This window comes from Anolis carolinensis, chromosome 4 (genome assembly GCF_035594765.1).
Source record: "Anolis carolinensis isolate JA03-04 chromosome 4, rAnoCar3.1.pri, whole genome shotgun sequence".
Taxonomy (NCBI): Eukaryota; Metazoa; Chordata; class Lepidosauria; order Squamata; family Dactyloidae; genus Anolis; species Anolis carolinensis.
In genome coordinates, this window is record NC_085844.1 from 6,632,910 (window position 1) to 6,658,861 (window position 25,952).

The 25,952-nt window shown below is 39.9% G+C and overlaps 1 protein-coding gene across 6 annotated transcripts in view; it reads right to left on the minus strand.

The window, feature by feature from the left end:
• Positions 1–25,952, minus strand: part of adgrb1 (adhesion G protein-coupled receptor B1) — a 447,596-nt gene that overhangs the window by 169,299 nt on the left and 252,345 nt on the right. For all 6 annotated transcript variants that reach the window (XM_062979947.1, XM_062979946.1, XM_062979949.1 and 3 more), the window contains exons 9-17: positions 25,625–25,726; positions 22,929–23,035; positions 20,978–21,172; positions 16,389–16,457; positions 15,962–16,070; positions 11,470–11,613; positions 11,277–11,352; positions 5,343–5,445; positions 4,488–4,531 (exon numbers count right to left, since the gene is read on the minus strand). In XM_062979947.1, the coding sequence (XP_062836017.1) occupies positions 4,488–4,531; positions 5,343–5,445; positions 11,277–11,352; positions 11,470–11,613; positions 15,962–16,070; positions 16,389–16,457; positions 20,978–21,172; positions 22,929–23,035; positions 25,625–25,726 (949 nt within the window). The remainder of the gene's footprint in view (positions 1–4,487; positions 4,532–5,342; positions 5,446–11,276; positions 11,353–11,469; positions 11,614–15,961; positions 16,071–16,388; positions 16,458–20,977; positions 21,173–22,928; positions 23,036–25,624; positions 25,727–25,952) is intronic.

Genomic DNA, 25,952 nt, shown 5'->3' on the forward strand with positions numbered 1-25,952 from the left:
AAGTCATAGGGAGGAGGGAGGGAGCTTGTTGTTTGCTGCCCTGGAGACTATGACGCAGAGCAATGGCTGCAAACTTCAGGAAAGGAGATTCCACCTGAACATTAGGAAGAATTTCCTCACTGTGAGAGCTATTCAGCAGTGGAACTCTCTGCCGCAGAGTGTGGTGAAGGCTCCTTCTTTGGAGGCTTTCAAGCAGAGGCTGGATGGCCATCTGTCGGGGGTGCTTTGAATGTGATTTTCCTGCTTCTTAGCAGGGGGTTGGACTGGATGATCCATGAGGTCTCCTCCAACTCTATGATTCTAAGAAAAACCTAATCCCAACTTTGACGCAAAGATGCCCAGCCTTATGAGCTGCTCGGGGGAAGGACCCGGCTGAGAGATCACCTCAAACTGTGCCGATAAGTGGTTAATAATTGCCTCCTGTGAACAACCCGGGAAATTCACCAGAGTAACCCAAATCACTTTGCTTGCAGCTTTCAATTTTGCCTGCTCCAGCAAAGCTCATTCATCATCCGTGCTCCCTTCAAACGTAAACAGGAAATCCTCCGCAGGTTGTCCAACTGGGGTGAAAAAGGTGGGGCAGGAGGAGGGGGGAGGAGGGGAGGCCTGGCCCACCCCCCCAATGTGCAATCGCCAGGGGAAGAGTGGATTTATTAAATCAAAGAGCCATTATTAACAACGCAGCTTAAATATCTATCTAAATGCAAATTAGTACAAGATAGAGAGTGGGGTTTTTTATTCCCCCTTTTTTTGGAAAAAAAAATCAGACAGTTCTTGTGACAATCTCATAGTGTGGAGACATTTTCCTCTGCAGGGCTGACAAAAACACACTGTTAAGACAAGCACTGAGATCCTCTTTCAAAGGCACAGCATGCAATTTTATGCTCAGGGTTGGGATGGACTATTGTTTGGAAATCATAGCACCAAGTTTTGTGCACACTATTCCTGAATAGAGGAGCCCTTGGTGGTGTAGTGGGTTAAACCGTTGAGCTGCTGAACTTGCTGACTGGAAGGTTGACGGTTCGATTCTGTGGTGAGTGGGGTGAGCTCCCATTGTTAGCCCCAGCTTCTCATAGAATCATAGAATAGTAGAGTTGGAAGAGACCTCATGGGCCATCCAGCCCAACCCCCTGCCAAGAAGCAGGAAATCGCATACAAAGCACCCCCAACAGATGGCCATCCAGCCTCTGTTTAAAAGCCTCCAAAGAAGGAGGTTCTGCCAGCCTAGCAGTTTGAAAACATGCAAATGTGAGTAGATCAATAGGTACTGCTCTGGTGGGAAGGTAACAGCACTCCATGCAGTCGTGCTGGCCACCTTAGAGGCATCTACGGACAACACCGGCTTTTCAGCTTAGAAATGGAAATAAGCACCAACCCCCAGAGTCGAACATGACTAGACTTAATGTCAGGGAAAAACTTTTACCTTTACCTTATTCCTGCATAATGTAATGTTCAGGCATATCATTAGATATTCATATGAACATGCAATGTGTATCCATGCACAATGGAAATAAATGTACAATCTGCTGCACTTGGATAAAAATGTGCAATCACTTTCACGGGATAATGTCTGCCCATAACACACCGTCAGAATGGTAGTCAAGAGGTAATTTAAATGATAGTTTTTTTATTCATAAGCCTTTCTTTATCTATATAGGTTGAGCATTCCTTATCTGAAAAACTCCAAGATCCCAGAATGTCTGCATGAATGGCTGAGATTGCTTTCTGATCATTTAATGACACAGACTTGGTTTCATGCTTAAGATATTGTATAAACATACCTTCGGGTGTGTGTGTGTGTGTGTGTGTGTGTGTGTGTGTATTACAGAAAATCAGAGAATTTCATGTTTAGAATTGGGTCCTAGTTTCAAGATATGCATTATGCATACATATATATACAAACACTCACACACATACACACACACTATGTTTATCCTGCCATTCTTCCAATATAGAGATTCAAAGGCGCTAAAAGCAACCATGATGAAATACAATGAAAATAGAGCAAAATCACTGAAATATGAATATAAAAATATTCATGTATTCCAGAATAAATAAAAAATCCCAAACCCACTTATGATCCGAAGCATAGGCTGTTCAACCTATATATTTTAAGTCACTAAACATGCTTGGTCCATCACTACCATCCCCTGCCTAATGTGCAATATGAACCCGTGTACAAAGTATAGCCATGTTTAATACACATGTACATTCATCAGCAACATACATACATGTGCAAGGGAATTCCATGAAAAATGGTACCACATGTTTAATGCAATCTTGACATCTCAAATTGGGTAAAAACTTCCAACTGCTTCTGGCGTCTGTGCATGCATAAAATATCGATAGGATGCCGGCCCAGATGTTGACAGAAATTATTATTTTATTAGTTCATAATTTTTTTAAAAAATCTTAAAAGGGATTATCATGCTGGATCAAGGAGAGGATACACACAGCATATGCCTAGAGCCAAAAAAGACATCTGTATGTTTAGCCACCCACATATTTTCTAATACTAGCCAAATGTTCAGATATGAACTTCTGCCTCAGCATTTGCTGTTCTTGAGTCCTTGCTACCACAGCTTGGAAAAACTGCTCTAAGAATTCCCCAGCCGGCCTGGCTATTAGTGACCACTGAAATCCTACACTGGCTACTTAGTTAAAAATACATAGGACATTGGTTAACCGGTTGATCCCAAAGGATGTTTACCAATGGCTCCTCCTCGCCCTGGAGAGAAGTGACCAATAATCTATATATATAAAAGAGTGATGGCATCACGGCGACCCACAAAACAAGAAAACTACAGGCCCCCCAACCTTGAAATTTGACAACACAACCCATCATCCACGCCTCTAGGTTGATACAACAAAAAGAAAAGAAAAATAAAGTCCTAATTAGAGAGAGAGGAATAATTGCTTTTATCCAATTGCTGTCAGTTAGAAGGCTAAGCTCCTCCAACTTGATCTCCTAGCAACCCAATAAAAAATAATAAAAAACACTAAAAATTAATACAATAAAATACTATAATAACAGAAAATACCTAAAAATAATACAAGAAAATAATAAAATATAATAAATAAAAATATAACTTACAATAAAATTAATTAAAAAAATTGCAAATAACGTCAAATAAAAATTACACAACAATTTTTAACCAATACCACCACCACTTTGCCACAGCAACGCGTGGCCGGGCACAGCTAGTGTGTCCTAAAGGGCTTCTGTTCTGGGCTATTCAACATCTTTGTCAATGATTGGACAATGGAATAGAAGGACACTTATCAAATTTGCAGATGAGACCAAATTGGGACAGATAACTTCTACTCAAGAGGACAGGATCAGGATCCAAAATCACCTTAAAAGATTCGAGAGCTGGCCAAAAATAAGAAAATGAATTTCAACAGGGAGACATGTATGTACCATACATTGGCAATAAAGGTGAAATGCAAAGGTATGAGATGGGTGACACCTAACTTGAAAACAGACCCAAAAGAGACATCCGTGTGAAAGAGATCTAAGAGTGTTAGTAAACAATGATCTAAACATGAGTCAACAGTGTGATGCTGCAGCTAAAAAAGCCAATGTGAGTCAAGGCTACGTCAATTGGATTATAATGTCTAGACTAGTGATTCCCAACCTTTGGGCCTCCAGTTGTTTTGGACGTCAACTCCCAGGAATCCCAGCCAGCTTACCAGCTGTTAGGAACTATGGGAACTGAAGTCTAAAACACCTGGAGACCCAAAGGTTGGGAACCACTGCTCTAGACTGAGGGGAGTCATAGATCCACTCTCTTTTGCTTTGGTCAGACATCACCTGGAATAATCCTGTGCCTAGCTCTGGGAAAAGCAATTCAAGAGAAGATGGACAAGCTGGAAGATGTCCAAAAAAGGGCCATCAGAATTGTCAAAGGTCCAGAAACCATGAATTCCTTTTAGTAGTGGCTTAGGAAGACGGAGATGTTCAGCTTGGAGAAAAGAAGGTTGAGAGGGGCATGACAGTCATGTCTAAATATCTGACAGAATGTCATAGGAAGATGGAGCAGGCTTGTTTTCAGATGCCCTGGAGACTAGGACTTGGAACAATGGGTTCAAATTGCAGGAAAAGAGATTCCACCTAAACATTAGGAAGAACTACCTGGTAGTAAGAGATGTTCGGCAGTGGAATGTAATGTGTTTGTGACTACATAGTTTAGCTTGATTATACAGCAGTTATGGATCCATAAATCTAAAGTACAAATCCATAACTACAATTCAGAATGCCAGCTGTAGAATATTGTATAGATTATGTATAGGAGAGGAGATGGCGAGAAAGAGGGAAGGAGGGAGGTAATACAACTACAGAAAACAAAAAAACCAGTATGTTTGCTACATCTTCATTTGCTCCATGTTACCCCACATTATCTTCTCAGCATCAGTTAAATAAACCTCTAAGAGCAAACATGATTCATTTAAGAGAAAGCTAAAAACAACAACCGCACTGGACTTACACATCAGCTTCATCCCAGAGGATACACGTCTGGTTGGTCGTTCCCTGCCAGAATGAAAAAAGAGGACAAAATAAGACAACTGATGCTCAATAACATGACTTTCAGTCAAGTCTTAGTTCAAATACTGAGTAATTTCAAATACTGTATTTACTCAATTCTAATGCTCAGCTTTTTGTCTAAATTACTTTCCCAAAATGCACATTAGATTCATGGAATATGGTAAATATTTTTTGTGTGTGTTTTAGGGTTTTGAAAATTGAGGTGCTCATTAGATTCAACGAAGCATTAGACTTAATATGGTAGTAAACATTAAATGATGGGCCACTGTTTTCCACACATGGAGTAGAGACAAAACGCAAGTAGAGACAAAACATAATTTTGTTCATAATGATTTTCCACCAAACTGGAATCCTGAAAGACAGCTTATGTCTTTTTACACATGTAGAGATGGTTGGACATTTTTGTTTGATGTGGCAAACTTGGATTTAGTTTTAGGTTGTGAAAATGAATGGGGCATGTACACTTTGCGTACATAGATGTGCATTGCACATAAGATACGCATGCATGATTCCTTCAGTGGTGAAATCTGAAATAATGCATAACTTCGTATGTAGGGTCTCTTGACCACTGTCTCAACAGAACTGCGATTTGGATATTCAATCCTTCTGAGCATTATCTTCTGCCTTCCTTTTTTAAAATTGAAAATACCTCATTCAGACTCAGGATCTTGTTCAGTGCGTGGAGGCAGCTCCAACTCTTACCTGTGTCCATTCTGCCCAGTAAGAAGGCAGATACAAACTGGAATTTTAATTTTCATCTTGAGAAAAACTCAGCAGTGGGGCAGTTGGCACTTACATTGTACAGGTGGGAGAATTCAATTTCCATTGGCGTGAGCAGGGATCGGGGAGCTGGTTTCACCGTCACGGAGAGGACTCTAGAATTAAGCACTGTGGTGTTCCTAGGCAGAAAGAAAAATCAACAGAAACTAAAGGTGAATTATAAAACTATGATTATTACACAGCTGAACCATTTTTTTTCTTTATGTCTTGTTTTTTAGTCCTGTTCCTGGGATAATTTGGGGTGCTAATTCAAAAATTGCCATTGGATAAACTTCATCAGTTCTAGTTTCTTAGATAGGGTTACCATGGTTTTCTATGGATGAGCACATGAAGACTGGAATATTGGAATAGTTCTATATCTCAAAAACTAGTTTATAGTGGGAAACTGGTGCCATTTTTGGAATCAGCAGGCCAGATATACCTAGAAAGAAGTCTAACATTTGAGGCACCAAAATGTGTGTTGGCTGTTGTTTTTGTTGTTTACATCATTACCCCACTTTTTTCTAAGGACAGAGACTTGAAGTGTCTCATCATCTTAAAAAATATACAACTTAAAAAACTCAGAAAATTTAAGTAAAGCCCTAAGATGTTCTTGGTTTGAAACAGAGGTGCAAATCAAGCAGCCCTGAAGATATTGGAGTGCAAATCCCAGCATTACCTATCATTGACTATGCATACACTAAGGCTGCTGGTACCCGAATGGCTGCGCTTCAAAAACAAGATATATCTATGAATCTATGGAGGGTAGAGTGGTGTATACCACCGCTAACATTGTAGTAAATGCACACAGATTTGAAATCATCTATTATTAATGAAATAGTTGTTTTTGTTCCTTTGTGTGACTTATATTAGTTTGTATTTGTTATAATTGATGTCTGTATAAGTGTGAGTACCCTGTCCAGACACTTTATAAATAGGATACTCATTTTTTTATTTTTTCATTTTGCATTACGAGAACCCTAAATACATATAAGACACATTTTCTAATTGGTTGCACCTTGTTTTGTTAATTTTTTGTTATAACCACAGGGTTTACCCCACTCCAATCTTCCATGATTTTGTAGCACTTTACCAACTACCTCATGTTTACAAAACTCGCTTAGTGCACTTTTGCCCAGTTTGTTTTTATGATTCTACTGTTGTATTTTAATGTGCTTTTTACTAATGTTTTTGCTATCTTTATGTTAATGTTTATTCTCATTCACATGTGGTTTTTGTTGTTTTATGTTTCTTATTGTATTTGCCTGGGCTGTCGCGCCATGTAAGCCGCCTCGAGTCCCTTCAGGGAGATGGAGGCGGGTATAAGAATAAAGATGATGATGATGATGATGATTATTAGTGTGAAGTCAAATACTTAGATGTTTTCTTAAAAACCTTTATATTCTAGTATACCATATTACACCACTCTACCCTCCCCAATACTTCAAAAATGGCATGATTCCTAGTCCTGTTTTGAATGTACTATATTTTGAACCCATATTTGCACACAAAACCAGTAGATTCCATGTCTGTGAAGGAGTGAGTCTTCTCCTAGTTTTAAAAGAGGCATGCAAGATGTTAAATCTATGGAGGATTTTATTCAGCACTTGGACAGTTCTTTTAGAGCCTCAGGTAAACCCTGGAGCAGACTCACTGCCTCATGGACATGGGAGCCATCAGCAGCCTTTTGACAAATCATTATCTCTTGCAAAAATGAGTAATTTAAAACACTACAAACACAGGACTGATAGGAGATAACATTGCCTCACCAGACTATAACTTTCCATATTATAAAAAGAATGCTATATTAGATGCCTGCACAGCCAGATCCATGGATGCAGCTGACTTTGGTATCTTCCAATCCGAAAGATATTATGGTATATTCAAGGTTAGTTGTGTTGGCCGCAGAGCAAGTCATACCAGTTGTGTCTGAAAATGCTTGGGATCAGAGGGATTTTTACTCAGAAAACATTTTGTTTCCAGAAATGCATTTTCCCTTTGCTCTGAATAATTATTTGTGATATTTCGGGATCATCAAATTCTGGGAGAATAATGCACAAGAAGCCAATTTTCCAACTGTAGAAGAATAATGAGAAATATCCTTTCCATCCCTAGTGTGAGTAACCTGGAAGAGGATCGAGAGTGGATGCCAGCACCAGCTGTGTCCTACTGCGTCTAACTCTTATGTCCCACTGATGCTGTTTTGCTAATGGAAACCCACAGCAGGCAACCTCAAGGAGCATCACCCATTCGCTTGCTCGTCTGCCGCCTGCAATTTCCACCCCAACCTCCCTGATCCTGTGGCTGCCAATTCTAAATCAGTAGGTGCTTAAAATGATAGCAGGCTGGGATGAGAGAAAGATGGAGCAGAGTTTTTGGGGGAAAATAGTCTCCTGTTAATCAGTGCAGAACAGATTTCAGCGGCGCCAGGAGGCAGACTTAAAACTGCTGCCTCGATACCAAGCTCATCCTTGGAGGGAGGGAAAGTGCGATGTAGGCTCAAGGAAGAAATCTCAGCTGTTACCAACACAGATTGCTGAGCATTGCAAACCCCAAAGCAGTCTGGAAGACACAGCGGGACTGCTCAAGAAGCAGGCATTTGCACTCACAAAGCATCACAACAGAGCAAGAGTCCCCTCTAGAGAGCAGGGAAGACACACTCAGGAGATTATTACAAGGTACAGCTTCCTCAACCAGGAGTGAAAGCAAAATTAAATTTGTTGGCAAACCAAGGGTGGGGAATACTTTTTTATAAAACGTTTGGGATTCGTCTCCTGGCTCCTGAATCCACATCCAACCAGATTTCATAATGTGTGTTGAGACAGAGATGCTGCTGATACTCGGGGGAGATGAGGAAGATGTGATGTTCATTGTGAGCTCTCCTTCCATCCTGGCCAGCCACAGAACAACACATTAATCATCTGTTAAAAGACCAAATGGGAACTTTCTCCTATAGTAAAGGTAAAGGTTTCCCCTTTGAGTTAAGTCCAGTCATGTCTGACTCTGGGGGTTGGTGCTCATCTCCATTTCTAAGCCGAAGAGCCGGCGTTGTCCATAGACACCTCCAAGGTCATGTGACCAGCATGACTGCATGGAGCACCGTTACCTTCCCACCGGAGCAGTACCTATTGATCTACTCACATTTGCATGTTTTCAAACTGCTAGGTTGGCAGGAGCTGGGGCTAACAGCAGGCGCTCATTCCGCTCCTGGGATTTGAACCTGGGACCTTTCTCCTATACTGTAGAATTAATTCAGTTTGACACCCCACTAATTGTCATGGCTCAATGCTAGTCACCAGCCCCTAAGGCAGAGGACACTAATGATCTTGGGAAACTACAACTCCCAGGATTTCATAGCATTGAACCATGGTGGTTCAAGTGGTGTCAAACTGCATTCATTCATTCATTCATTTGACTACGTAGATACACCACTAGATTTTGAAGTAAATCCCATTGAAATCCAAATGAACTTTGCATTCCAGTACTGTCTTTCAAGGGATGACACATCTCCGTTAATCTCCCTGAACCCATATCTCATCTAGACTATTTTTGTAACATAGTACAAGTGCTTTCTAAAAGGTTTGTGCAATAATAAGCAGGGCTAAGCAGGCATATTCCTGACTCAACAAAGATGGTTTTAACCCAGGGAGAATCCGTTTTAAGAGGCGTGTGATAATGTTCTCAGAGCAGAACCTTATGGGGACGGGAAAGGATGGGCCACAAGGATGTACAAAAACAATTTATTTAAATCAGTGGTTCCCAATCTTTGGACCTCCAGGTGTTTTGGACTTCAACTCCCAGAAATCCCAGCCATCTTACCAGCTGTTAGGAACTGTGGGAGCTGAAGTCCAAAACACCTGGAGGAACAAAGGTTGGGAACCACTCCTTTAAATGTTGCCCGATGGGTTTTTTTTTTTGTGCTATTTTTCCCTGTTACAAAAAAGGTTTTTGAATCGGTACAGTTTTTGAACATTATTTTTAGTCCAAAACTCATTCTCTGTAAAATCTGTGTTTTCTGCACAAAACACCATGTGCAGATACCAACTCTCTTAGGTTTCAGGAAAGCCTTAAAGACATGGTTGTGCACACAAGCTTTTAATGAATGAGAACATGGACTTTACATGACCTGTACGAAGACTTGAGGATTCTGGATGAATGGATTTTAATCTTGGACATTCTTAAAATTGTATATAATGTGATTTTATTTTATAATGGTATCTGTTTTATATGAACTGTTGTTTTGTAGATTGTTTTATATGAATTGTTTTATATGAATTGTTGTTTTTACATTGTTTTTAGGCATTGAATTTTTGCCTATTTACTGTAAGCCGCTTTGAGTCTCCTCGGAGAGAAAGGCGGGGTAAAAGTGATGTAAATAAATAAATAAACAAACAAATAAATACATTTTTGCATGGGTTAACTTCCAAAATGTTGCCAGTTCTACCCCGCCTTATCTCATTGCTGATGCACTGCTCCTGTTATTGTTATATGTTTATTTGGGTCAAAATGTTTATATTAATACTACTCATGTTATGCATTAATTTTAAATATTTTTGTCTCTGTGTTCAGAAGTTGATATAACTAAGTGGAACAGCACTATTTTATGATAGTTTGTTAGCTGCCTTGGCTTGAGGAGGGGAGAAGTCAGTTTGGTTTTGAAGGTTGTAATTTACTAACTTTTATTTATTTATTTTAAAGAGAGAGGTAGAGTTTATTTGTTAGTTTCAGTTGGTAGGGATGGGGAAAGTCATAGGATGGGAAAAATATGGGATCGTTTTTGTATGTGATATTTTTGTATTGTTTTGTATTTTAGTGTTGGTAATGTTATTTGTTATTCTCATTTTTTTTTGGATTTATTGCTTGAAAATAAAAAAATAAAATAAGGGAATTTTTAAAGAGCATTTATAAATAATTTCAAATATTCTTCCCATTCCTACTTGGAACACAGGCACGCCAAGCAGATTTATTGTGCCCAAGCTTTTGATGAATAAATGACAAAGTTGACATGGCCTGATTTAAGGATGAAGCATGAGGATCTCGGATGAATTGAATTAATTATATATATGTTTTTAAGGTTTTTATAATGTGTTTTAACAATGTTATTAATGGATTTGTTTATATTGTTTTGTTTTTATGATTGCATTTTGGGCATTACATTTTGCTAATTTTTGTAAGCCGCTTTGAGTCCCCTCAGGTGAGAAGGGCGGGGTATAAATTTTGTAAATAAATAAATATTATGTCCATTCATTGTCAAGAGTCCAAATGTTTTCAGCTATGGAACCCTTCATATATATATATATATACTCAAAACCCTAACTCTATCCCTGAATATATATATATATATATATATATATATATATATATATATATATAGGATCATTGGACACTCAAATATGTTTCCCAATTTCCCATCTAACATCTAGTCCTTGAGTAAATTTTACTTGTGATATTTTATGAATAATATAAAAGATATGAGAAAAAGATTATTTAAAAAAAGAAATATCGAATCGATGTGAAAAATTGACTACACATGAATCACTCTTGTTCATATGGCAACTAATATATCAAAATGTGACGCCAGGAACTACATACCTGATAGCAATAGTTGTTTCACAAAATACCTATAATAGAAATTGTGAATCAAATAGTTGGTGTCCTGTAGTTTTATTTTAAAATCCATTTTAGATTTGATTTTTAAGATTTTTGTGGAACTTTTATCAGGCCTGGGCAAACCTTGGCCCTCCAGGTGTTTTGGACTTCAACTCCCACAATTCCTAACAGCTGGTAGGCTGTTAGGAATTGTGGGAGTTGAAGTCCAAAACACCTGGAGGGCCAAGGTTTGCCCATGCCTGTTGTCTAGGATGTTTTTGCAGAACTTTAGGGTCCCATGGAGCACAGTATGGAAACCACTGAACCAGGGTTATCAAAAGCTCATTTCCAACCCTAACCAGAACAAAAACTTCATTCTTACCTTTGGAGGGCAAGGATCCCACCCAGATTTCGGTACAGGACTGTCCCCACCACAAAGACGGCAGAGTCGTCTGTCTCTGTGAAGAAATAAGAAGACAAGCAAGCAACATAATAAGAACAGAAGGGAGGGGTATCAACATGTTCTGGACAGGAATAATTCCGTCCCTTCCCCATTGGTACAACCCTTTGCTTACCTGAAACCCCCGTGGAGAGGATGCTTTTGGACACCGTGACCTTGTCCTCGGCCGTGCGGGCCCAATCCACCATGCCTCGCCAGCCTTTCATAGGGAAGCTAATGTCTTTGGCTGCATTGGCAGGGAGCTTCTGGATGCTGAGGACTTGAGCAGAGAGAGAGAACAGAAGGACATCAAGCCCACTCTCCCCAATATTATGCAAACCAAGGAAGTAAAGGCCATTGGTAACTTCTATGCAAAGTTTGACATACTTAGAGAAGAGGTTCAACTGTCCTCATAAAACCCAACATAAAATTCAGAGAAGGAGATTGTTTTTTGTTTGGCATACCCAGAGAAGAGGTTCAATTGTGCTCATAAAACCCAACATTTAACTCAGAGAAGATGACTTTGTTTTTGTTTTTTAAAAAAGAGTTAAGATAAGCGTTAAATTGTCCACATATTACCCAACACTCAATGCAGAGAATGGGATGGTTCCTCCTTATGATTAGCGTTAAGCTGTGCCAATCGAAAAGCTTGTTTTTATCCACAGCTAATTGTAATGGTTTACATTGTAATTACAATGTGTATACATGTGTGGTTGTAATTCTACAGTTTTATTGTTTTAGAATTATGCATTGTCTATATTTGGCACTTTGCTGTATTTTGTTAGCTGCTCTGAGTCCCTTCAGAGAGACCATGGTGGGGTAGAAATAAAATGTATTATTATATTATTATTATTATTATTATTATTATTATTATTATTATTATTATTGACACAACAACATTGTATGACACAGAAAACAAGAAAGATATGCTGGATTTCTTATCACAAAATCACAAGTAGAACACTTCCCAAGTGTTTAGGACTGTGTGATGTATTATTATTATTATTGACACAACAACATAGTATTATTATTATTATTATCATTATTATTATCATTATTATTTAGTAAAGTATTTAAATTTACCCATAAATAAGTCAATCCGGGGGGTTTTTGAGTTCAGTTTTTTAACTAGACTTATTCATATATATATATATATATATATATATATATATATATATATATATATATAGCAAGTCCTTAGTAGAAGGCTGTCTGTTGTTTTCTAGAAGTGGTTACACATATAGTGCTGTTGTGCATACTCCGTTACTTATTCAGTTGTGCATCCAGTTCCACAAGGACTACATAATGCAATGAATGCAAAATGTAGGATCTTGATCACTATTCTCAACTGTAGTGGAGCCCCCAGTGGTGCAGTGGGTTGAACTTGTGCCAGGCAGGACTGATGACCTGAAGGTTGCTGGTTCAAATCCAACCAAGGGAGAGTGCAGGTGAGCTCCCTCTATCAGCTCCAGCTCCATGCGGGGACATGCAGGAAGCCTCCCACAAGGAGAGTAAAAACATCAAAAACATCCAGGCATCCCTAGGCAACGTCCTTGCAGACAGCCAATTCTTTCACATCAGAAGCCACTTGCAGTTTCTCAAGCTGCTCCTGACATGAAAAAAAACCCAACTGTAGTAACCATTAGGAATGTGCAAATCAGCAGAAGACAAGCTCAATGTTCCAACAGACTCTATGTGGAACTCTGTGTATTCCACTGTAAATTTTAAAAACAAACATATTACTATGTCTTTTATTCAACAGAATGTTTTCCTTCCATTATCTATTGTCATAACCATAAATTTTGAATTTTCTTATATATGTTTCTCAAGCATATGCTATTTTTGCCTACAGATGTCTTTGTTTTCTGTATTTTAGAAAAGTGTTTATGCCCAACTGCAAATTAATTTTGCATCTGGGAGGTGCAAATTGGGGAAAGGTCTGGTCAAAACGAAATGAAACTTTATCACCCATTCCCATCAAAAAATATAGAACAACTGTTAGGTCTCCATTTATCCTTATGTGTCCTTTGACCATCAGCAGTGTGAGCATCCATACACAGTACAGTGTTTAAGAATTCAGGTTTTCAGAGTCTGATCTGTGTTAAAATTTTAGGAATTGCAGGTGTCATTACATCATTAGAAGCCACATCTTTAACAGGATATCCAGATCTCATGGCCCAACTGCTATTTTCAAGCCTTTCAAGTGAGGAGAAAGAATCTCACAATGAGAGAATTGTCTTGAAAAGTGTATGCATGTACAATTGGTCAGCCTGTTTGTGTGCTAATTTTTTAATGAATTTGTTCATGCATTTCGTCTAAGTCCTCTAGAGTGACTCCATGACCAACTTCTATTGGAGGTTGACCATAGACCATCATTCTGGAGGACAAAGAAATTCCCAGGAATTTTTTTCCTTACACAAAAACTTCAACTTTCCTATTTGTGTTTTTTCCCCCAATTTTGTATTTTTTTTTATATTTCCCCTCATTTTAATATGTGGATAAAGACCCTATGTTGCAGCATAAAGGTTCCACAGGTGGAACCACACACAAACACACTCACTCTTTTTACTGTCTTAAACTCACTATTCTGTTCACCATTAAGCTCACCTTCCATGGCCATTAGTGGCATCGGATCAGAGAAGTGTCAAGCTATTTCCCTATAGACAGATGCAAATTAATGTTGTTTCTGTAGATGATGTTTGTACTGATCTGTACATGGCGATGGGCCAGATTAGTCTCCAACCATCCTTGCTTTGCATTCGTCACTGAGTGCCCATGCTATTGCAGTGATGTGTGTTTTCTTAAATCATTGAAGGGAGGAATTGAATACCAACCTCAACAATGACCAAAAAAATATAATTCCACTTCTATAATGAAAAAGTGAATATTGATGTGCACTTCTGATTAAATGCTCAACTCCTTCCAATGAGGACTTACACAGGCATAGGACATCAACAAGATTCTGGCTCTGTTGTGATCAATGTAGTGGTTTTCTAAGTGAGTATAGTAAAAGATGCTGTATCAATACAGAGATTGGGACATTTATGTTTGTGACTCTAATGCCCAACATCCCTATTGGCTCTACTGGCTGCGGGGTTTGGGGATTTTGTAAAAAAAGAACAAAACATTGAAGCTTTGACATAATAGAATAACCGTGTGTCTTATATCAAACTAGCTTGGGGACCCGGCGGTGCCCGGGCTATTTGAAAAAGGCATTAGTTGTCTTTGAATGTTATGTATTCTCAGTTTGCAGTGGGTTAACTATAATTCCCAGAATCGTGGGTCAATCCTCCCCAAATCCTCAAATCTGGGCATATCAGGTATGCATGGCAAGTTTGGCCAGACCCATCATTGTTTGGGTTCATAGCGTTCTGGGTGTAGGTGAACTACAACTCCTCTGCATTCCCCAGTAGGAGTCACAGAGCTCTGACTTGATGCAGGGTGAACTACAATTTCCACCATGTGGAGTCAATCCCCCAAACTCCTCCTCTGCTGTGTTTGTTCTGTAGACAGATTTGAAAGGGAAGGGAAGGAGGCGGGGTCATGCAAATTCCACAGCAATGGAGAACCCTGGGATGCCTGCCTATGGTGGAGGACAACACACAATCTAGGATGAAATGGTCCCCATATGAAAGCATTCCTTGGGTGGTGGGCCGTAATGTTTGAGAAGGACATTGGCAGGGGTTGGGCTACATGTTCATGGTGCTCACTGTAACAGCAATGTCAGTGCAAAAGAGTGACTTGCTGGCTTCTCAGCACTGGGAACTGTAGCCTGTTTATGGAGGCTGAAGGCTGTCTGTGTGAGTGGATACCTGTGCCACATACACACATACGGGTTTTCACTTTTATTATGGATATAGATATAGATATGAGTAGTGGTAATATTTAGTATTGTATTGAGCTATTCCAGGGGTGTGGAATGTTCAGCCCTACATGGCTCCACCAGTATTGGGGAGGAACCCCCTCTAAAACTAGGCACTAGGAGTCAATTTCACTATATTTTGGACACATCCCTCGGTCATTTTTTATCATGACACAAATGAAGAGAAGGTTTATTTCCCTGTTTTCTTAAATGCCTTCTTCACACATAAAATGTGTGAAATTGTAGGGGCAATAGAGGGGAAACAAGTTAGTCCTTTCTCATTTATAAAAGAAAAAATAGGGGTCAGGCAAAGTTCTTGGCAAGCATCTGCTATCTGATCCATTTTATTGGAGATGCTGGGGATGGAGTGTTCTGTATGCAAAGCATGTGCTCTGCAGAGTTTCCTTGAGCAATGCCTCTCTCCAACCTGGAATTGTCTGCTTCTTGATTTTTAGTTAATGAAATAAAGTGAAACGAAAAGATCCTACAAGTCAAATCATATGTTTACCTTCAGATTTAACATAAAAAAACAGAAAACTGAGCCAGTTCAGCATTTCCTTTTTCCTGGGCAAAATTAGCTACATAAATAGCATCCTTTCTTTGTGGATGCACATTCCCCCTCCTGCAGTGATAACTCCACTACCAAGAAAAACGGTGCTTTCATCAGCTGGCTTCCTTTAGACTGGGCACCAACTACAAGAAGTAGCCACTGAGGACTTTCTGGCAAGAGGAAGTCAAGAACTGAGGATTGGTCTGATCTTCTCACCCAGATTTTCAGTCACTTGATAGGAATCCTGGAAATCTTTCATACGGAAGCCAATGACGTCAATGAAGTCTTCCACCAGCCTAAAGAGTTCCTTGGCATTTGGTCCCATCTGCAAAAATATGTATTGTTTAATTCCACTACAAGTCTCTTTAACAATTGCTGGCAACCCAAGAAAAGGTTCAGATTGGGCATCTTCTTGGGTTTCCCCCCTTTTATGCACACACTAATAGTTGTAGGCACATAGGCTAGGAGAAAACCCTGATAGGAGATATGATAGCTCCACAAAATTTCACCACACCAATTTTGCCAGATATATTCATCTTCTTGGACAATCAACTTAAGATGGGAAAAATCTCGGAAATATACCCCCCCCCCCAATCTCTCACACATGCACAACTTTCCCGTTAGAGATACACGATTCACCTACCAGTTGAGCCTCTTCCCACTTGTCCCGGTTGTCCTCAGTCAGTATGTTGCTAATTACTTGCACAAAGTTCTAGGAAAAGAAGATGGGAGAGAAAGCTGTGATTCCATCTAAGGATTGTTGTCATACTATAGGCACCAGGTCTCAGGAATGAAATGTGTTCACACTCAGGATGTGTTCTTGCTCTTTGAATCCATCATTTGGTTAATTCTTGTAGGGGAGCAATATGGTCATTATGCCATCCACCGACTTCTAGGTTCTGAGTAGATTATGGTTTTGGAACCTGTTAACCAGTTTGGGCTATCTAACCACTAGCACAGCCAGAAAGTGAAAAGAATGGTAAGGTCACTAAATTAAAAAGAAGCAAATGTCCTGCCTACTGTTGGAAACTCAGATCAACAGAAACTGGAAGAATTCAGGGCATTTGGATGGGAAAATGCGCAAATTTTAGGTGCTGTCTGGATGTGCCCTAAGAGAAGGGAAACAAAGATAGAAAGAGTCTGAATGCTATGCCCTATGAAGAAAATTTAAGGGAACTGAGTATGTTCATCCTAAAGAAGAGACTTAAGGGGAAAATATGGTATATTGGAAGGGCAGTCAGATAGACAAGCCTCTATGATGTGGAGTACCAGCATGTTCTTCTCATAATGTGCTACAACCCAGTGTTATATTTTCATCAATTACCAGTCCATTATCATCATCCTCATCCTCATCCTCATCCTCATCATCATCATCATCGACACAAAGACATGGTATGACACAGCAAACAAGATCTATATGCTGGATTTCGTGTCACAAAATCACAAGTCAAACACTTCCTATACATTTAGGACTGTGTGATGTATTTTTGGATGATGCATGCAGATCCAAGTAAGGTGGCCTTTTGCGGTTGACAGATCGCAATTTTGTCCATGTTTATTGTTTACAAACGCTGCCTGAGATCTTTTGGCATGGCACCCAGTGTGCCGATCACCACCGAGACCACCTGTCCTGGTTTATGCCAGAGCCTTTGCAGTTCAACTTTGAGGTCCTGATAATGGCTGTGTTTTTCATGTTGTTTTTTGTTAATTTGACTGTCACCTGGTATTATTATTATTATTATGGTATTACAATAATAATAATAATAATAATAATAATAATAATAATAATAATAATAATAATAATAATAATAATTCCGCTTTTCTCCCATGGGTGGGACTCAAAAGTGGCGAACAATGGTTAAAACAACAGAAATTACATGACATTACATAAATCATACATGACAAGCTTAAAAAAATACATGTACCATTAAAATTCTCTGAACCTCAGGCCACTGTGGACATCCATAAAAACATTATACAAAAAATCCTAGCAGCTACGCTTCTTTAGGCTGTGTAAATGTTGTCAAGTCCGACAACAGTTCTGGAAAACAATTGTTTGCTTCCTCTGAAGCCTCCAAGCAATAAAAGCCCAATGCTGTCTGCTCTGATGAATGCCCCAATATAACCTTCCAGAGAGTGAATCTCCTGGAAACAGGCTCGGAGAAATAGGGGATGAGTCCATGGCTTGCACTAGTAGTTTCAATAACAAGAAAAAGGGGCCCAGCTATATATTAGGAAGAAAGACAAAATGGTAAGTATGTCAAGGTGTTTGGCAGTGGAACAGGCTGCCTCAGAGGATTGAAAACCTTCACTGGAAGCTTCAGTCAAGTTTGGAAGGCACTGGTGGGGTATTGGGTGAGACGGACCTTTATGATTTCAATTATGCATCTATGCTTATAAAAAAACCCACAGATCTATCCCACTGCCATTTCTCATATACCAATAACTTCTATGGGATTCATGTGTAATGTGAGCTATTGGTTGCCACCTGGGACAACAGGGAATCTACTTTAGGAAGAAGTTATAGAATCATAGAATAGTAGAGTTGGAAGAGACCTCATGGGCCAAGTTCAAGATGATGTGAGCCTTTTGACAGTGTCTGCTGTTTCAGGACCCTTCTACACTGATATATAATCCAGATAATCCACATTCTCTGCTTTGAACTGGATTATATGTGTCTACACTGCCATATAATCCAGTTCAAAGCAGATAATCTGGAATGCATATGGCAGTGTAGATGGGGCCTCAGAATATGGTGGAGTCTCCTTCTCTGGAGGCTTTTATGTAGAGGCTGGATGACTATTTCCCAGAAGTGCACGGGGTGTGATTTCCTGCCTGGTCAGAAAAGGCTAGACTTGGAGCCTCTTCCAACTCTATAATTCTATGACTAGATAGTCTTTTTTCTGAATTTAAGACGTCATATTGAAAAGCTAAGGCTTGTTCTGCTGATGAGGAGAAATGCTGAAGACTCTACTGTGGCGCAGCTGGGGCTGGGCTGTGGCGCAGCTGGGGTCGGGCTGTGGCGCAGCTGTTGAGCAGCTGCCTTAAATCACTCTGACCATGAGGTCATGAGTTCGAGGCCAGCCCGTGGTGGGGTGAGCACCCGTCAATTAAAAATTAAAAATAGCCCCTGCTCTTTGCTGACCTAGCAACCCGAAAGATAGTTGCATCTATCAAGTAGGAGATAAGGTACCACTTATAAAGTGGGGAGGCAAGATTAACTAATTTACGACCTGGAATGAGGAAGTGCCGTCAGTGTGGATGATGAAGCAGCTGCTCCCCCCTGTGGCCAGAATCGAACATCCCCTCAGAAGAAGGTTAACTTGCCTCTGCGTGTGTCTCTCTGTCTCTGTTTGATGCATTTATGGGCATTGAATGTTTGCCCTATGTGTGTTATAATGTGATCCGCCCTGAGTCCCCTTCGGGGTGAGAAGGGCGGAATATAAATACTGCAAATAAATAAATAAATAAATACTCTCTGTTGCCCAACCGTGAGTGATTAGGAAAGAGGTGGAAAGGAAGGACGGTTTTATTTCAAAGCCACTGATTTTCCTTCAAATTAGAAGGCTAGCAAAACATTGCAAGGCAAGGTTAAACAAGAGGGTACATTCAATATTTTAAGGAATGCAACCTTGAAAGTTGTTTGCCCTCCTCAAAGGACAGATCCATAATGGCTCTGCAACTGTAGAGAAAGGATCCCTCTGGCATCCTACAATTCTACCAAGTCAACTCCAAGACTCTTTCCTTAACCGCGACAATAATGTCAACACACTCCACACCTAAAATCAAATCCTTTTCTGTATCCGATATTTTCATTTAAAACATCTCTGCTTTCAGGCATTGCCTTCTTAGAAGAATGGTTCATTTTAGAGATCCAGGGAAACTGTCACCACCATTGCCAGTGAGGGTGAAGTTGGGGAAGCACTTTATCACTGCACATGGTGCAAAGAAATCACTTTCATTCCATGAAAAAGGGGCTAGCCTTGTTATAATACAGTACTTGGAAGCTGTTCATGGAATGGAGCTCAATTTTTGCATCATTTTGGGGCTATATTTGATTGATTTGGAGTCATATTTTGGTGAGTTTTTATTTCAATAAATATCAACAAAAATCACTTAACAAAAAACAAATTCAGTATTTAATTAATACAAGCAATCCTTCCACATTTTCTGTTTTGACTTTTGCAGATTTGATTATCTATGGATTTGATTAAGACCATATATCTAGATCAGTGGTTTCCAACCTTTGGTCCTCGAGGTATTTTGGATTTCAACTCCCACAATTCCTAACAGTTGGTTTGCTAGATGGGATTTCTGGAAGTTAACGTCCAAAACACCCAGAGGACCAAAGGTTGGGAACCACTGCTCTAAGTTCTCTAAGTTGACTATGGTCAACTTCCTCTGGTCATGTTGTAGGACTTAGAGATGTCTAGAAAGATCACCTCTTCAGGAATCTTTATGTCCTCCAGTGCAATTCTGTAGTCAACTTTCAGCAGAAATCAACAGCAAAGCCATGCTGGAAGACCTAGGCATTTCCTAGAAAAGTGTTTTCTTGGGTTATATAAAAATATAGCAATTTGTTTATTTGCAGTTTTTCACTTTCACATGTGCCTCTAACCCCAGCAAATGTGGAAAGCTGGCTGTATCACTTAAAAACTAATTATCTCTACTATTACCATTAATTATGACATATAGACATTATCGAGAACATCTTTCCATATGTCCTGATATTATGAAGGAGGTGATAACTTTCACAAGTCAGCATTAATGTATCCAGTAAGAGGAAATTAGTTTTCAGAAAGTGGAGCTTGTTATAACCACATATTTTCCCACATTGTCCTCAAGCTTTTCCATCAACCAAATATCCCATATGCCTCTCCACTAGGTCTCCATTGAAAATTTCTATGTTTTTCAGTATTAGTCATTTCCAATTGTATAATAGTGAGGGAAAATGCTATCAGGTATTTATATTTCAACCCTTTATTCCCAGACACAAAGAAGGTAAACTAAAGAAGGTAGGTAATGACAGAATTTTTTAGAATTTGGCTTCTTATGGCACTTGAAGAAATGGAGATAGCTAGAGTTTCAAACCTGAGAAGACCAGGTAATATTCAAAGCTCAAAAATCTGGATGGAGATCTGAGGAGAAGAATTTAGGAAGCAACATTATTTTTGCTATGATTTTCTCACCATCTCCCAGCCCAACAACTGAGTATCCCACCCACTAGCTCACCTGAACATCACTGGGGTTTGGGCTATAATAGGCCCTGCGGAAGATCTCAGTCATGTTCCTCAGGACATCGAAGGTTGAAAGAAGATCTCCACTGTAGCTGGTTCCATCCTGAGATATCTCGACCAGGTTTTGCAAGACCTCTGATATTCCGTCTCCTATCAGACCCCTCTGGGCTTTTGAAAGATGCTCCCTTGTCTAGCAAGAGAACAAAAAATATACCTCATCTGAATAACTATCAAAATATTAGCCTGTAAGCATCTCAAATTCCAAATGACTTGAAAGCAGGAACAGATCATGTAAACACTTGGGACCACCTGGAGAATGGCACTGAAGGTAAGGGAGCTCTTTGATAGCCTCCTTAAACATAGGATGGCGTAAAGGCCGGGCTGTGGCGCAGGCTGGTGAGCAGCCAGCTGCTAGCTGCAACAAATCACTCTGACCAACAGGTCATGAGTTCGAGGCCAGCTTGGAGCCTGTGTTTGTCTCTGTCTGTTCTATGTTAAGGCATTGAATGTTTGCCTTATATGTGTAATGTGATCCGCCCTGAGTCCCCTTTGGGGTGAGAAGGGCGGAGTATAAATACTGTAAATAAATAAATAAATAAATAAATAAATAAATAAATAAAGGCCCTTGGCACTAAACACTGGAATGATTAGAAATGGGGCCATTTAAGGATGGTTCACCCTTCTACGTGTCTCTTTAGTTTTGGTCATAGCCTGTCCTCCCATTCAGTGCAGTGTGGGCATTGCTGGTTGCCTGAGGGCCCGGTAGGAAATTCCTCCTCCATCAGTTTTTTTGCCTATCCCATATTATATCTGGGGGACTCTGGTGATTAATTATGTGTGGTATCCATAAATAGGTTTCCCCTGCAGGCATCAGAGGGAGAATATAAAAGTTGGGTGTATACCTTGGCACTCTTTGGGGCAAACTGTGACCTGGAACCTCTGAAATTGCCATCCCTTGGGGATAACTTAGAGGGTTTTCTCTCTTTTATGAAGTTCTGGGACGTGGGAGGGAGTGCCCTAGGTTGGCCTTCCAGTAGCACTGGATTACTCTAGGGGGTCCGGTGTATTGCCCAAGCAAAAGTGAGAAGGTGGATCTGCTTTTTGCTCATCCCCTTGTACCCCAGTTTGATCTCAGCAGATACAACCATGAGAGCAACACAGGCATGATCCATCTCCTTTCCCTGTTTTGGTAAGCCAAGGAAAAAATGATGGAGATGCATTTATGTGCAGGTTTTGTGACTGAAATGGACTCAATCCACTTATTCAGACAGCCACAAAGCCTGGAGGTATTTCAGAGTTTCCTGCAAACTCTAGAATATCCCTCAACTTTTCTTGTGTAAAGAAATGTTCGATTGAGGGCAGCACTTTACCTGGGGTATTCGCTGGATTAATGTGTAATTGAATACAGACTGGCTCTGACTTTTGGCCCAATGTTACTGGCCCTGTTGTAATGGCCACACAGTGCTTTACTGTTTTAAATGGGGTATGATATTGGTTTTTAAGTGTGTTTTTACGATCGTTTGTTTTACTATATTTTGTATTATATGTGGCATTAATCTTGCCATTATGTAAGACCGCTCTGGGTCCCCCTGGGGGAGAAGAGCGGTATATAAATTAAATAAATAAATAAATAAAATATTACTAGTGTAGACCAAATTTAGATCCACAATATCCATTTAGGTACCAATATCATTGACTATGAACTGAAGAATACTCACTCCAGGAGCCCTCTCACACACTTCTACTACCATGATTCCAGTTTAACTGCTATGGTTTTAGCCTATAGAATCCTGGTATCTGCAATTTAAACTTTGAATTTTCAGTCAGGGACTACTGGTTCATCCATACGATACATCCAAGCTAGGAATCATAATGCTGAACTTCTGTAGTGTGAAAGAGTTCCTGATCTGGATTTGGCATATCCCTGATCCAGATTCAACACTCACCATCATCTGTATGTTCCTGTAGTCAATGGAAACACATTTGACATAAGTTGGAATTGTCCAGTAGGCAATACCTTCTTCATCGAGCAAACACCGCCGCAAGATCAGCCCTGCGGGAAAGCAGAAAGAGTATAACCAAGAACTATATATTCAAGCTGGTGAATCATAACAACAATAACAGTTTCCACTGTGCATTGAGATTTTTTATCCTGCTTGCATCCTACTTTTAAGTGTTGGATTTTACAGTGTTTTGTATAGATGTTTGTTTGATGTTGTTTCTGTAAATGCATATGACCATTGGTCGGAGCATTAATAAATTGATTGATTGATCTATTGGGAGAAATGATCCAGTACAGTGGGTTCTCTGTCATTCAGATGAGTGGACTAGAGCTTTGAAGCTGACTATCTGAAGCTCTTGATTAAACTATAAATCCAAGGGTTCCAGATAATGAAGCTAAAATGATTAAAGCAGTATGATACTTGTGTATCTGTGGAGAAAAGATAGATCCAAACAGAGAATGTTAAATGCCTCCCAAATGACAAATCTCAAAACTCCTTAACAGAAAGAAATGGAAGTTCAAGTGGTATTAAACTGATGTGTTCATGTAAAACCAGTGCATCCCAAATGTAATGGTTGCTCTTTCAGCAAATATCTGAATAGCTGTAGAGCATGGTAGACTGTACATTTGTGATTCTCCCACCCTGGAGCTCATAAAAAATGACAGTCCACTGATTATAGGTGGACACACACCACTTGCTCCGGAACCACATGGGAGAATCTCAAACCAGGAGGTAAATATCCAGCAGCGGCAACACCAGCTTCCTTGGAAACCAATAAGCGGCTATTCATCACCTTATAAAGACCTGGACAGAGTATCCTCTATTATCCTTGTCTCCTTTAATTTGGACTGATGTGTTGTTTTGGCAGCTCCTTTACCGTTTTGGAAACTCTCCCTTCCCAAAGTTAATATTGTTCCGGTGGAACAAGAGTCCATGCGGCCACTTTGCTGCCTTCTCTCCCAACGTGCCCTTGGAGTGGACCCAAGCTTTCTTCATCAAGAGCTTCTGGAGGTCAGTTTCCATTAGGTTCACACAGCTAGCCTTCCCATTTGAAGCCATTTTGGCAATTCATCTTCAGACACGGTTCCTTTAGGCCAGCTGCTCTCCTGGCACCTCTTCCAAGCTCAGATGTCCAGTGAAGACAGCTCCTGCCGTTCTGACATAAAGAGGCCAAAAGAGTCCAGTTGGAGTCCTTGTTGAAACCCCAGGAACCAAAATGTGCTTGTCTGGTTTTCTTCTGGAACAAAGAACCTACGGATTGATTCTTTCACGTGGTTTTGAAATTGCAGCCAATGAGCTACTGTATGTTTTTAGCAGTTTGAATTTTGTATCTAATGAGCACCAGTCATATTGATCCAGCCCTTGGCTGACTTCCACAAGAGCCAGAAGTGATGGACCCCTGAAATATTTCCTTCAGGATTTGAAACAGCAAGCAAGCTTTCCCATAATTACACAAGTTGGCTGTGAAGTTTGCCATACAAAAAAATATTTTGAACATAATAAAGAGTGAGATAACCCAATGGAAAAGTGTCCTAGCTTCAATATACATAACTGTATTGATCTAAAACTGAGTTTTGTTCTGTGGAAATTAATATTTTGGAAATCAGATTCCATGGCAGCTTTTTTTAGAACAAACACTAAAGATTGTCAAGGCTATATACCTAATGTTTCCTGTTGGAACATGATGCGGGAATGTTCAGTACAGGAAGATACCCCCAGCCCACCCATGTATCCACAGGGCATACATTTCCAACCGGACCATTGCTACATAAAACTGAGGATATGGCCAAATGCCATTGGGCTACATTTCTTCTGGCCTGATTATACCATAGAATTGTGTTGGAGGACCTAGAGTTTTTGAAGAAGTATCCTCTTTAGGAATTTCTTAGATCCGATAACGTGACTCTTTGGTAATTTCCAGAAGAAGTATACCAAGTATACCTGGAGGACCTAAAATGACCAGAAAAGCTGCATTTTCTTCCCCCAAGCAGAGGTAAGTGAAACCATGGATATAGGTTCCACTGTTATGGGAATCTTGTTGTAGTTCCTCCTTTTATGTGGGATGCAATGTAGTGCATTATTTTGATTTAGATACATTTTTGCATTTGTAGACACACATGTTCTTTTAGACTATAGCTCTGAGATTTCATAAATAGTCAATGTTCATGGGCCTTGCATGCTTTTATTATCTGGTAGACCATATCTTTTTCTATATGAACTGATACAGGTTCTTTTCTAGGTCCCACCACGGTCACAAGCATGGTTGGTGATGATGCAAAAGAGGGCATTCTTGGTGACTGCCCAAACTGCACTGAGCCATGGCAGTTCAAGTGGCACCTAACTGTTAATTATACAGTGTAGATGCATCCTAAGAAGAAATGTGTCAGTGGAAAGTCATAGAACTAGATGCTAAAACCGACTTTACATCGAGGTGGAGAAAGGTCTGGTGCAGATGAAGGTTATACCTCTTACTGTCAATGAAGCAATATGGAAACAAAGGCAAGACAAGGACGTAAACTTTAGTTTCCATTGCCAGAAACAAAGGCATTTCTTTGTAGGAGAATGGTACTCTCTCTTGGCCTCTCTCTTGGCTTTCCTTCAAATGATAAATAAACAGAATCAAGGTCTTTGCTTCTTACCTGTGGCATTACGGGGACATCGAACAGCTGCAGCATCTCCAGCAGGAGTCTCCTTCCAAATCACAGAAGCAAAGCTATCTTCATCACAGATCTCATGGGGCTCTGTAAAGCAAAATGGAAAGTTGGGTTGGACCAAGGGAAATAGAGAAAGGTTGAGAAGCACAAACTACATGGATAAGAAAAGCAAATACAGTTTGGAACAATGGATGAGACAGCAGACAATCCATCGACTGGTTCTGAATGTTGCATCATATTCTACCTGGAGGAAGCTTCCTCAGATAATGAAATGGAATAGGTGAGTCCAAATTTCTACTCTGGAAACAGAATA